Source organism: Eucalyptus grandis, chromosome 5 (assembly GCF_016545825.1).
Source record: "Eucalyptus grandis isolate ANBG69807.140 chromosome 5, ASM1654582v1, whole genome shotgun sequence".
Taxonomy (NCBI): Eukaryota; Viridiplantae; Streptophyta; class Magnoliopsida; order Myrtales; family Myrtaceae; genus Eucalyptus; species Eucalyptus grandis.
Genome location: NC_052616.1, coordinates 58,971,188 through 58,985,596, shown reverse-complemented (window position 1 = coordinate 58,985,596; position 14,409 = coordinate 58,971,188). Strand labels below are relative to the sequence as shown.

Here is a 14,409-nt window from a genome sequence, read left to right as displayed (position 1 = left end):
CTTACTAAGAGGTCATTCCCTGCATCAACAATATAATTGCCTCCTCATGTTATGTATTAGGAAAGGTAGCCTGCATTATCAAATCTGTGTGACTTGGCGATTCATTGGCGCTATGGTTTAGTGTGCATTCTTGTTCGATTGATTCGTGGAGGACAACTGTCATACTGACTAGGGCTCGGTCGATGTACCTACTTCCTTGTTTTACAATGGGTGGGAACTCATGACATTGATTTCGTTTAAAGATAACAACCTTCTTTGCTTACAAGGTCACCTTTAGAACTGATATTAAGCAAAGAAAGATTAACCATCGCACTAAACCTAAGTGGATATTCTCTGCATGAATGTTGGAGTTTTATCGGAGGTATTCGGCATTGTTTTTGTCATCATACTTTCCATCTTCCTTCACATTGGGTCGCCGATCGTCATGAGTTCTCAATGAAAGTGTGACAAGGGACAAAAGGAGTTTCCTTTTGGCTCGATTCTCTCTTTAGTCTTTGTTTGCGAAATGAAGGAAAGTGGATGGAATGAGAGTGGGTGCGGAAAACAGAGGATACTGAAACCTGTTAATGCGAAGAAGATCGAGAGAAAACTTTGGACATTTGTCACGACCTCTTTTTTCCGTCCGGGGAAGAAGAAAGTTTAGGGGTATTTGCGTAAAGAGGTGGACCAATGGCCCTAGATTTAGGCGCGGGCTCTCCCAAGCCCATACCCCGCCCGACGTTGGATTCGTTTTTAGTTATTAACAACCTATGTAATTTTAGGAGTCGCCACTAGCCTATTGAGGTCGGCTAGAAACCAATCAAGACACGGGAGTGTTGTCTCGATTCATACGCAACCAGATATTTCTAGGAACGGGGACTTGTTTACGCCAATGTTTCTATTAGCGCCCTTGCGGTACCACTAACTTGGAAGGTTGTTTATCTAAATGGCCATACAATCTTGATTACCAATTATAATCGTTATGAAACCACTAAGTGTCCATGCAAATGTTTTTGTAGTTTTTTTTTTAATGTCTAGACTAATCCTAACATAATTTAGAAGAGAAATTTACACTCAAAATAATGAAAAGTGGCGCGTAAGTAAACATCCAAGAAATTGAAATGACTTGAAAATAAACGCGGAAAAGGTAAACCCGATACAAGTCAGGCAAATAATATTACATGGCCTTGTTATCACGCCCCGGGACAGGACCCCCATGAGCAAAATGAGAGTTCAAATATGCATGAAATTACTCTATATGCATGAAATTACTTTAAATAGTTTTAATCTACACAAAATGGATTATTTACAAAAATGGTTATAAAATACCAAAATAGCATTAAATTAGGAAAATGACCTTTTAAAATTAGGAAAATTTCATATATGTCATTTATATCCTAATTTGATGCTATCTAACATTTTTTGATATTTTTGAAATTTTCATATTTTTCTCTTTTTTTAATTATTTTTAAAATAATAATATAATAATTCCTTAAACCGATCTATGCTAACATGGTGTAACACAGCACATGAATATCACAATAATCAAGCTCAAATCGACCGTTTCAAGATCGAAGCTTAATTTGGGCATTTTGTCGAACATTTGGTGTGCATTAAACTAACCCCAATAGTCTCCTCGAGCCATGTTTGCAGCCTTCAATCTCCACTCATAAGAAATCTCATGTGGAACTAAAGTATCAAGATTATACTACCACATGCAAAGAACAAGATTAGATAGAAATCATAGCTAAAACCACACTAGAACCAAGCTAAAATCGTCCTCAAATGCACAGGTTTGAGCTGATTTTGCAAATCTGGGTTTGAACCCAAGTCAAGTAAACAGGTTACATGCCCATATTCAAGCCCCAACACTCATCACATACGAGATCTAAGGGAAATGCTACTTAATCCACGTGAAAGTAGGTAACATGGGCTTTCAAATGCAACAAACATCATAGAGAATGAATCACCGAAAAACATCAAAACGACCTCTCCAAGAAGCACACATGCAAAACTCTTGAAGAGATTTCAAACACTCAGAAAAATTTCAGCCTCAGAAATCAGTTTTCCGAGCTGGTTTTCCTCTTGATTTTCATGATCAAAACATGCTCAAAATCGAAAATAAGTACATATAGGATGCTTACCTTACTTCCTAGTTTCCTTTTCAAGTGGTTATTGGCCAAGGAAACCGAGAAATTGTTCTCTGGAAGCACGTGGAAGTTGGATTCTTCAACTGGAAATGAGATCTGCAGAAAAGAAGAACTGACAATGAAGGTTTTCGTTGACCTCTAAAATTAGACATCAAGTCGTATCTTGTTGGAAAAATTGGCACCAATCCAAACTACATGTATTATAGTTTGGGGTAGAAGTCAATATTTTCCTTATTTGTTTCTCAAATTTCTCAAAAAACACTGCCTTTTCTCCACTCGTGACCAACTGGGCTCAACACTTTAGAAAATTTTCAGTGTTTCCTGGCCCGCCTGGAGGGTGTTTTTCGGGGGGCTTTAGGAGGCCTTCCCGATCTCCATTTAGGACGTGAGACCTATGGATGGAAATATATTTGAGTGGAGTTTCACTCTCTAGTTGAAGGTTTTGGCTAATTTTGACCTAAGGGTTGTGAAAATCTCACTTTTCTCTCAAAAGGTTGATCTGGAATTTCTGGGTTTTCTTTGCTGGAATTGCTTCTGAGGGCCTCTTTGGTGGACGATTCCGAGCTCTCTTCTCTCCCTCTCGTCTCCTATCTCTCTTCCCTCGAAAGACCTTCCTTCCGTAATGTTATCCCTCCCAATTAGAGAATTTTTGGTCGGCCTTTTGTCCACCTACCAAGCCTGTCCACTGACCCAGCTCACCCACTTTCTGACTTAGCCAAAATTTTCAAATTTCGCAGCTGTTGAGTGTCCGGATTTGGTGCGATTTTCCCGTGCCTGCAGCAGCTTATCTCTGACCAATGCTTGTCCACTTGCAGTACCAATGATGGTCTTCCATCACGTGCAGAGATCGGGCTGGCTGGGCAGGTGAGAAGGATATGGTGGGGCCACCAATATGCCTACTTAGCAGCTCCGAATTAAGACCTAATCATGGGCTTGGTTTTGGTAACTAGTTTGAGTGCCTTAATCCATTAATTTGGCTGCGGTTTTTGATCAATTAGCAAGTAAATGTATAGTAGTTTAAGATTTCAACCAGATTTTGCAATTGTGCCCACCCAATTTTGCAAGAAAGTCCCTCAAACTTAGCCATTTTCTTATCCGAAAATACCCAACTCAAGGCAAATTTGGTCCTTTTCGCTCCATTTGATTGATTCGAGTTGGCCCAAATTTAATTTCAACTTAATTGGTGACCAAGATGATGATTTACGGGCTTGGGCGCAAATTTTGCAAATTTTGCAAATTGGTCCCTTAACTTTTGGAAATTGCATTTTGGCCCCAACTTACCATTTGAATTCCAATCTAACCTCTTTGGCTTGGCTAGTCAAATTTAGATCATTGGCCCCAACTTTTTTTTCTTTTCTTTTTTTAATCTTTTTTTTTTCAATTTTCTTTTAAAGTAAAAACATATTCCATTTAAAACACTATATTAAAATGCCTAAATAATCTATATGCAAGAATTTAACATGAAATATTTTTGGCAAAAATTTAGGTGTCAACAACATTGACTGATTTTCTTTCCCTGTCCCTCACTTTTCCTCCTTTTCCTTTTTGAAGAGTTGTGCTGAGTGTTAAGGATATATGAGCTTTGTGGAGAAAACTTTGGCATGTACTGATATCCTGTATTTTTCTATTGCAGTCTGAGGAACGAATGAGGAAAGAGATGGAAAGATTTGATCATGAAAGAAGGAAGGAAGAAGAAAGGTTGATGCGTGAACAGCAGAGAGAGGAGGAGAGATTGCTACGTGAGCAAAGGCGAGAATCAGAGCGACAGGAGTAGTATTTGCAGAAAGAATCTAAGGTAAGTATTTGAGCTTGATATTGCATTTTCACTAGTTAGTTTCTTTTGCTTTATTTGATTGGTTAAGTAGCATATCTTCTTTTCTCTTTTCTTTACCAACTTCTCTGGTTTTTTTGTTTGGAAGGCGGAGAAAAAGAGACAAAAAGAAGAGCTTCGTCGAGAAAAAGAAGAAGAGAGACGAAAAGCTGCAGTGGAGAAGGCCACTGCTCGCAGAATTGCCAAGGAATCCATGGAGATTATGGAGGATGAACAGCTGGAGCTGATGGAATTGGCCGCTGCAAGCAAGGGGTTGCCTTCAAGTCTTTAGAGATAAGGAATTGACCTTTGGCACTGCACGATCAATATGAATAGCAATTTCAACCACTATGCATGTTTGCTCAACATCATACCATAAAGCAAAACTAGAAGAATAATTGAGTTGTGCAATCAGTAAACAAGAGCTAAAGCAGCTTGTCATGCTACTATTGGTAGGAGATGCACGGGTTTTTTGGATTTTGCCTCCTTAGTGATGTCAATGCTTAAGTTTTATAGGGGACAAAGTGAGTTGCCAACATTTTCTTAAGGCTATACCAATGTTGGTCTTTGACATATGGTTGTTTTGCTTGATGCAGGAAAGTGGCAAAGAAACAAATATGTGGGTGTGTCCCTTGTTGGGAAAACGCTTGCCATTATGGGTTTTGGAAAGGTTGGATCAGAAGTCGCACGTTGTGCCAAAGGTCTTGGTATGCATGTGATTGCACATGACCCTTATGCCCCCGCAGATTGAGCACAAGCGGTGGGGGTGGAACTTGTGGGCTTTGATGAAGCCATAGCAACTGCAGATTTCATTTCATTACACATGCCCCTGACACCTGCTACATCAAAGGTTCTCAATGATGAGACTTTTGCAAAGATGAAGAAAGGAGTTCGAATTGTCAATGTTGCTCGTGGAGGAGTGATTGATGAAGAAGCTCTTGTGAGGGCATTGGATGCTGGAACTGTTGCTCAGGTATTGCTATCTTATAACTGAAATGTTGAGTTTCCTTCTTGTTGCCTTGGGAGGTGAAGCACATACTAGCCTTGTTGCAGGCGGCACTTGATGTCTTCACAGAGGAGCCACCAGCGAAGGACAGCAAGTTGGTACAACACGAGAGGGTCACGGTGACCCCACACCTTGGAGCCAGTACCACAGAAGCACAGGTTTGTGAACAGTTACAGTTTACCCAACTTAAACTTTCTCTATATTATTAGAAAGCATATAAAACGGTCACTTGACATGCCAGGAAGGAGTGGCTATTGAAATTGCTGAAGCTGTCATTAGAGCTCTAAAAGGAGAGTTGGCTGCTACTGCTGTCAATGCGCCGATGGTTCCAGCTAAGGTATCAAGAACTTTTTCTACAACTTGGCTGTTTGGCATCTCTTGGTCTACTTCTAACTTTTTATCCTCCAATCTGTTTCCTCTCAATCTTCAATATATGTGCTCTCAGTATTTGACATATCTTATCATGGGTTGGGCTCTGATGCATAATTGTTGTGATGGAACTTGCTTGATGTGTGATTTGGAGGAGAATGACTATGGGTGCTCTCTAGAAGTTTGATCTTTTTTTGGCAAAGATTTGTTCTGAGGCGATCAATTGCAATTTTCTTATATGTGTACAATTGTTTAATTTCATTGATGTTTGGCTTTGGCCCAAATCCAGCTTCCTCTTTGTATGAGATGAATAGAGGAAGTGAGATTTTGAGGACCGTAAAATATGCTGGCCCAATTTTTTGATATGTACCGTGGAGGAGAATGATTGTCAGTGCTCAGTAGAAGTTTGATCTTTTCTGGCAAACATTTTTTACTGAGGTGGTTGATTGGAATCATCCGATATGTATACAATTGTTTAATTTCGTTGATGTTTGGCTTTGGCCCAAATCCAGCTTCCTCTCAGTACAAGATGAGCAGAGGAAGTGAGCTTTTGAAGACTGTAAGAGATGCTTCCCCTTGGTCAATTCCTTTAGGAAGTGGGTCAATAATGTGGTGTGATAGACAAGTAACTTTGGATGAGTGTAATGACGATTTTGATGCCTGAGGGTGCTTTGTTTAAGATCCAGAAGGCAGAACTTGGCTCAAGATATGCTTGAGTAACATAAATCTTGAGTTCCTTATACATTTCCTTTTTGGCTGCAGGTTCTTACAGAGCTGAAACCATTTGTTGTACTTGCTAAGAAGCTTGGGAGATTGGCCGTTCAATTAGTTGGGGGTGGGAGTGGTGTAAAAACCATAAAAGTGACATATGCTTCTGCAAGAGCACCTGATGATCTTGACACTAGACTACTCCGTGCTATGATTACTAAGGGTATAATTGAACCCATATCCGATGTCTTTGTGAACTTGGTCAATGCAGATTTTACTGCTAAGCAGAGAGGACTGAGAATAACAGAGGAGCGGGTCATCTTAGATGGTTCACCAGAGAGTCCTCTTGAGTATGTCCAGGTTCAGATTGCAAATGTGGAATCAAGATTTGCCAGCGCCATTTCAGATTCTGGGGAGATCACGGTTGAGGGGCGGGTGAAGGATGGGATCCCACATCTCACAAAGGTGGGATCTTTCGAAGTGGATGTGACCTTGGAGGAAGCATCATATTGTGCAGGCAAGTTGATCAGCCAGGTATGATCGGCACAGTAGGAAGCATTTTGGGAGAAGAGAATGTCAATGTCAGTTTCATGAGCGTTGGTAGGATTGCACCGCGAAAGCAAGCCGTGATGGCAATTGGAGTTGATGACCAGCCCAGCAAGGAGACTCTGAAGAGGCTCGGGGACATCTCTGCAATTGAGGAGTTCGTTTTCCTCAAGTTGTAATGTGGGTGTGAGTTATGGTACTACATATGTATGTCTTTCATCATTCATAGCTGCTGAGCATGATTTGCAAGTCTTGCTCTGCGATTTTGGCTGTGACGTTCGTGTTTTGTAGTAGTATTGAGGTAGAGCGGAACGATAATCAAGTGGTGCTGAGAGGAGGTTCTGTACTTTATTATGTTGCTTTTTGCCTGAATCAAATGCTCTTTTCCAATAAATTCATACAAGTTAAGAAGGTGAATACTTTGCCTCGATCCAGGATTCATGTTTCTCCTCCCTCTCCCCCCATAGTTGTTTTTTCCCATTAAGTCCTTATAGTGGCTCTCATGATTTTCATGTTTCTCCTCATTTTGATTTTTCAGAATACAATAAGGTAATCATTTATAGACCCAATCCATTGAATGAACATTAACATCCAAAGAATCCCTGGAGTATGCAATAAGGTGGCATTGTCTAATGTCACCTCAAGTAAACAATGGGTAGGAAGACTGTCATGTGTAGTAGCAGAGATTCCACACATGACAACTCCTGGAATTTCTGCTTCGGTATGTTTTGCTGAAGTACAATAATAGTCTTGTTCATGCGGTGGCTTTCATCATGCGGAACCTCATTGCTATCATCAGCCATCACTACAAAGTAAAAGAGAGACGAAACTAAAAAACCTTTGCACTGTGAACTGCGATAAACTCTCGACTCTTTCTGACGTAGCCTACAATCTCAGAGGATGTGATCCCCATTTGGCGCGGTACATGGCGCTTGACCTCAATATTAGTTCAACAGCGGGGCAAGTAATCAGTATCTTGGAAGAGACAGCCTCTGTTCCTGTAACGACCCGGGTCCCACTTGTGTGATATTGTCCGCTTTGGACACTGAGTCCTCACGGCTTTAAAACGCGTCACGCAAGTTTAAGGGAACCCAAGCCTTATATACAAGGCCCATGACCCCTCCCTAAGCGATGTGGGACAAGAGGGAGAGGAATCCTTCCCCTTCCCTTGCGCGCGTCCGAGGACCGGAGGCGCGGACGCACCGCCATCCCTCCTCCCCGCGCACCGCCGCTCGGGTCGTCACATTCTCCCCCCCTTGGGAGCACAGCGTCCTCGCTGTGGCCCCACACGCTGTCGGGAGTCGGCTCTGATACCATTTGTAACGACCCGGGTCCCACTTGTGTGATATTGTCCGCTTTGGACACTGAGTCCTCACGGCTTTAAAACGCGTCACGCAAGTTTAAGGGAACCCAAGCCTTATATACAAGGCCCATGACCCCTCCCAAAGCGATGTGGGACAAGAGGGAGAGGAATCCTTCCCCTTCCCTTGCGCGCGTCCGAGGACCGGAGGCGCGGACGCACCGCCATCCCTCCTCCCCGCGCACCGCCGCTCGGGTCGTCACAGTTCCACCTCCCAAATACTAAGTTCACGCTCAGAAAATAGTTTCATGAACCAAAAAGAAACGGGACGTGAGCCAGAGTTGTCGGACGCAAGAGATTTAGGTCAGTTCATCAAGACATCCAATATGAGTCTTCATCATTACAAACATTAGACGCATGGGATGTCTTTGGGAAACATCACAACATTTAAGCACAGAAAATGCACATTCCATGTAAAGAACAATGATCAGGAGATACGCACAATCAAAATTAATCGAACATTATAAAAACGAGAAAAACTAGTTGCATCACAACTTCAAACATCCCTCTGACAAATTCTGTAGTTGAAGAACGTTTCTTATTTATCAGAACATCTCTGTTGCATACATGGAACATAAGTAAAAACTAAAGTAAACATAGCCATCAAGTAGTATTTTGAGTGCCTGTGACCAAAACCATCTGGAAAATGAACCTCCTCAGAATCAGAGATTGACGCACTGATCATACGTACTGTACAGAGGTAGACGCCAAAGCCAACTTTAACTGCTAGTATAATGTGCCGAAAGATACTTGTACCAAAGCTAAAGCGGATGTATCCAAAGCTGCAAACTCCTTAATAGCCCCAAGCACGGCAAGTCCAAGTTTTACAGCGTCATCGTGAGTTGGTGCCTACAGCAGGTAAATTTTGATTTGAATTCTTAATCCAATAAAATCATTTATATGGTAGCTTGTGTAAGAGATTCCTCTACCTCAATGTTAAGAGGAAGAACAGGATCATAAAGCGAGAGCCTCAGAAGGAACTATCCTCCAAACCCAGATACCCGGACCTGTTTAAGCAGCAATCAGACTAGAGATCAGCATCACATGCAAAATGCAAAGCTCACCCAGTGTCTTGCGCTATTCAGGGAGAAAAGAAGGGAGGAATTAACTAGATAGCATGATGGACCTGCATTTACTTTATAGTAAAATACTCCTCTGAGGTCACTAGTTCAGATATTATTTTGGTAAGCACACAGCATTTTGCTCAACTCATTGTGGACTATAATTTTGACTCCTCTTGTAGATACAAATCAAGAACCAACATGGACTCCATTGTGACATTTAACTCTCCTTCTTGCTCCCATCCCCAGGAGCATTCAGAACGTATGTACTTTAATTGAGAATCAGAGCATTAACTTGTCTCCTCAGCATATGAACACGATAATACACAATATAAATAGCTGCTGAAATGATGAGGTCCAATCTATTAAGAATAAGAGTCCTCAATTCAAAACTTACTCCTTCATAATTTACTGGAGCTTTCTGAAGCTTTGGGTCCAAATCAATAGAGTTCTCCAAGTGCTTCAACACTGCCTCTCCATAGTCTCAGAAAGATCTGTAACCTCTACACTATCAGGATCTTAGAGAAGGAAAAAGAAAACGACATTGCTAGAAACCAAGAAACCACGTACCCTCCCTTTAAGTCCGGATGACTCTGGTTGATCTTCAACCTCAATTCTACAGCAACGGCTGCTTCTTCTAGACCCTCTACCAAATCTGTCAAGACTCTGCTGCCGCTACCTGCTCCTGAAGCTCAAGCTGAAGCAAGTTTGTTGAGAACTTTGACCTATAACAAAATGCTTAATAATTATGACTCAAAGCTTTAAGCTCATGCATTGCAGTTGGGGGCATTTAGAATTCATCTCTGCAACGTCAACGCTCATCTATTTCAAAACTTTTAATAGCAATTTCCATCTCAAATTGTACTTTTACAATTAAATCACAGAGATCATGCAATTCGAAATAACACATACAGTGGCCAAAAATCTGAATGTTTTCTTTTTTGATAAGCAATTTAAAAAGCGTAAAATGCGCGAGATATCTCAGTGAAGGTATGGAGGTAACTTGATTCTCTTGACCAAGGGATGGTCGTTTGAAAGAGAAGAACGGTACTAACAATCCTTGAAGTCGTAATGATGGACCAACAGTTAAAGCATTTTGAGACTTTTCCATTGGTGGAATTTTAGAACCTTCTGGACCTGCAAAAGAGAAATGAGTTTATATCCTTGGGATGAATGACATCCTTTAAAAGTACATCAAGAGACGAGATTTCCTAAACCTTGACAGCATGCGTTCATCTCTCTTATGCACCCAAAATTGCATCACGGAGAAAGGAGACACTTCTCTTTTTAGCCTTACTTCCTTCATCTCCATTTTAAATCCAACATATCATGCATCAATTAAGGGTTCTGCATGGAAGCAGTAAATTGCTTACTGCAACAGAACCTGATACTGAGCCACCTCCAGGATCATTTTCCAACAAAACCCGGCATTTAATAGGAGATGCTTTAAAGTGACCAAGGCTGTGAGTAAGGGCAAACAAGTAACCAATTAGAATGATAATCTTAGTATCAAGGAAATAAATAATTGGCATGGGATACCAAGAGGGTACCAGCCATGGACTTTGCAGACTCAAAGCATAACAAGAATGTGGTTAAACGCTTTATGAACGCTGCAGCCTTCTGCATGTCAAGTGAGTGCCTATCATTGCACAGCATCATCTTTAGAGCTTCAGCTAGCACCTCACCCTGATCTCTGCTTGAGCCATCAGATATCAATGAGTACCCATACAAAGGGAGAAAGACAAACATCTAGGACTGCAGTAGAATTGAGGTTGAAGATCAACCAGAGTCACTCTACTCACAGTATCCCGTTAGATACCATTCACAAAGACAATTTCTAACTCAACTTTATGCACATATTTTAGGTTGATTATAGAGAAAGATTAAATCAACACAGCAAATGGACAGCATCACTTATAATTAAGAACCACACCTTAAATTGGTCCTATGAATTTTTTCATGTCACTCAGGAAACAATAGCAGTACCGTGACAAAGCAAATAACTCAGTTTCACCAGGTTTAATACATGAATTCTACGATGAATGAATAGGGGAAATCCTTTCCAGGTGTCTTCAAATTTTATGCTGTTTTAGGAGATAAGCTTGCAATGCGCAGCTGAAAGTTGGATTCTCAAAGCTTTAGACCAAAGGACTTATGCTTAACAAGTGAACTTTCTGCCAGGAGCTACGTTTACAAATTAATCCATCCAATATTGAGGAATTTCCATCTTAAAGGCAGATGCAATAACAATCTAAGAGCTCAAAAACCAAATAAACATAAGAATGCTACTTCTCAAAACAAACAAATACCTATGGTTGATAAACCTAGCAATGTTTCCAAAGGTCGTTGAATCCAAACAAAGAGCTTCATCATCCTTCACACACATGGAGCTCCAATCAGAATCAAGGAGCACCTGATAAGTACGTTTCGCAGCGTCACCCTTCTTCAAATTTCGCTCATGCATTTCCTTGATGGTTAATATTTCACCTATGTACTCACATACAAATGCACCTTTAGGCAGTTCATCCAGTGCTTGCAGACCCCACCCTTTTCCTTCAGGCGTCATAAACACCTAAAGGACAAAATCAGTCACAAAAGAGTACAGGCTTAAGCTTAAGGGTTCCCAAACAAAGTCACTCACTGCAGTAGTAACTGGAACACTTTTAAGAATGATAACCACCACAAGGTCCAAATATGACAGTAGAGCTACAACAGGCAAAAGCTTTAAAATAACACGAAAACAATTGTTTACCTGCATATTATAACTTATGCCCCGCTGCACCACTCGATTGCCACAATGTTTACCACAACCACACTTTCTCCAGCACTCTTTGATAAATTTTCTCTTCAGGTGGCCCTTACACGGTTCTAAAATGTTGTTATCTTTTGACCTTTCTAGAGGGCATTCCCGACAATACAAGTGGTGGCTCTTTTTAGGGTCGCGATTGACAGAAATACACTTCAACAAAAAAGCTTCCTTTACAAGACCTTTCACAGTGTATATAAACTCACCCCCATTTGCACATGCACAAGCACAGGGTACTGGAGAAGGCAGGCAGTCACCATAACAATTTGAACAGCAATTCTCATTTCCGATCTCAGAAAGGGAGAAATTGATAGAAGCACTAGAGAAAGCGAGGCTATGAGGTATGTAGTGAAAGGATGGTGGACACTGCTCATCAATCTTGTTAACCCATGGTATTTTTACTCTTTCTTCTCCTTTGGCTATGTCATTAACATCATGGACAGACCTCAGATCAGTAGGAGTTGACTGACTCTTCGAGAAAACCACCAGACTACGCGAATCAGCACCTTCATGTTCTTCTGACAGCTTCCTTTGACTTCCAGCACAATCAATTGTGGTCTTGTTTTTGTTCATTTTCAAGTGATTATTACAACCATCTAAAGACCCCGGAAATCTTGGAATTCGTGGTGCAGCTGCCCCAATTGATCCTTGAACATCAGGAGATCCATTGGAAGCATTATTGGGTACAAAGGAGTTTGTTTTACGGCTTCCAACATTGAGAGTGTCCTGCATAACAGATCTCTGTAAGGTATCAACTGTAGGGTCCATATTGATTGATAGTTCTCTTGATGCATCTGTAGAGCCGCTTCCTACATTGAGAGTGTCCTGCATAACAGATCTCTGTAAGGTATCAACTGTAGGGTCCATATTGATTGATAGTTCTCTTGATGCATCTGTAGAGCCGCTTCCTAACTCCAGAAAGCATTGGCACATATCTCTCATCAGTTTCGAGACAGAAAAACTGGGGTAAATGATTTTTTGAGATTGAAGATATTTATCATCCATTGACTTTAGAACTGCATCTATACTAGGCATATGAAAGTCTGCTCTTCCACAGGTAGAGTTGCAGCTCAAAGTAATTTTTACCTCTCCCAAGGGCGAGGAGGCAATCTCTAGCTTGGTGGGAGATTCCTCTGCAATGTTAGCACGTTCATGGTCATTCCTATACTTACTCGATGATGTGCAGTCAGCTCTGCCTCCTCTTCCACCAATCATGTCCTTCCTAAGTGCCAAATCTCCTTTATTGATTGGATCTACATGTGTTAACCCAACAACATCAACAAACACCACTAGACCCCAAAATTACAATCAGATATTTAATAAGACGGCCCTAATAATAATAAAATGCAGAGTCAGTCAATTTGAGAGTTTTCCCTTCCAAAAAAACCCAACTGAGCAGACAAGGATCACTCTACTCAAATCATCTTCTTTTTCTCCTTGGCATTGATAGGAAATATAGAACAACAGTAAATGAAGTCAGCTACTTCCCTATTAAAGACTAGAAAGTTTGAAAATTTAAGCTTTCGGCTTTCAGAGCAGCATATTTCAAATGCTTTTGTCATATAGATCCATACTTTGACCTACAGACAGTTTAAGAATGTATGTTGGGCACCACCTTGCCACTTAGCTCGATAACTTCCCAATAGAAGTATGAAGGAAGACTATGATGACTAAGTTGAATTTATTAGGGAGTTCTGAGAGGCCTAGCCACTCGACGTTGTTAAAAAACGAAATCTATTTCCCTTGAAAAAGGAGAACCAATTGCACCAAGTGAATGAAAATTCAGGAACATTACATACATAAATCTGTCTTTCTTTAGTAGTTAGTACATCAAAAAATTAATTGAAAGATATCAAGCTGCTAAAGCGTACTTAACCAAATAAGAAGAGGATTATATTATCATTGAACATGCATAGACATCACCGGAGGCATTTCCTTCTGCTGAAGAAAATGAGAGAGAAAACAAAAATTTGAGGGAGGGAACAAGGAATAAAGAGAAAAAGAATGAAGGAGAGAAAGAGATAGGAAGAAAAGCAAAGGATATAAAAAGTCAGAGAATGTAGTTTCTGTTTTCCTCATCCTCAACAATGATCTAAGTCACCTACAAGCACAAGTAATCATTCCCTTCCCTCACCCCAAAGAAATTGACAAACTTTGGTCACTATGCAGATGAGTCAACAAAACTACAACCCCAGTCAAACAAACAAATTGTTAAGTAAACATTGACCTGGAAGTATAGCTGCAATAGGAGTTTCATTCAAGGGCTCCTCATCATCATATCTCTCATCCTTTGGTTCATCACATGGCCTCTCAGATATAGAGCTTCCATCGATAAATTGAGGAGAGAGAGGCCCTTCCTTTATCTCTTATTCTGATAGAAGTATCGAAGGACATTACTGAACACGTTTCACTAACTTTAGTAGTAGAGAGCTGTGACAGGTTATTTCTTTCAACTACTGCCAAAGCCATGGGAGAAATGGGTTGTTTTCCCTTGTTCATGTTATTTTGTTGGACTGAAGAAGATTGGATTTCTTGCTGCTCAACCGTCGGCTGGAAAGAAGTTCTGCCTAATTGAGAATTTTGATTACTAGGAGAAGCTAAGCCCTGAGATTCT

General features: G+C 40.8%; 1 protein-coding gene, 1 long non-coding RNA gene and 1 pseudogene across 2 annotated transcripts; 2 read left to right on the top strand and 1 right to left on the bottom strand.

Annotated features, from left to right (window-relative positions):
- Nucleotides 1-6,962, top strand: part of LOC120294085 — a 39,512-nt pseudogene extending 32,550 nt beyond the window's left edge.
- On the top strand, nucleotides 3,704-4,689 carry LOC120293098. Its single transcript, XR_005550767.1, has 3 exons — nucleotides 3,704-3,924; nucleotides 4,049-4,391; nucleotides 4,536-4,689. It is a non-coding gene; the product is annotated as an uncharacterized LOC120293098 (long non-coding RNA).
- Nucleotides 6,963-8,462: 1,500 nt separating the features above from the next.
- LOC120293545 (histone-lysine N-methyltransferase SUVR4-like) lies at nucleotides 8,463-14,143 on the bottom strand. The gene is made up of 10 exons (XM_039313182.1): nucleotides 14,023-14,143; nucleotides 12,882-13,048; nucleotides 11,742-12,521; nucleotides 11,299-11,561; nucleotides 10,599-10,682; nucleotides 9,993-10,126; nucleotides 9,560-9,714; nucleotides 9,387-9,483; nucleotides 8,858-8,935; nucleotides 8,463-8,777 (listed from the first exon to the last, which is right to left on the bottom strand). The coding sequence occupies exons 2-6, from the start codon at nucleotides 13,008-13,010 to the stop codon at nucleotides 10,111-10,113; spliced, it is 1,272 nt and encodes a 423-aa protein (XP_039169116.1). The 5' UTR covers nucleotides 13,011-13,048; nucleotides 14,023-14,143; the 3' UTR covers nucleotides 8,463-8,777; nucleotides 8,858-8,935; nucleotides 9,387-9,483; nucleotides 9,560-9,714; nucleotides 9,993-10,110.
- Between the last annotated feature and the right edge of the window lie 266 nt (nucleotides 14,144-14,409).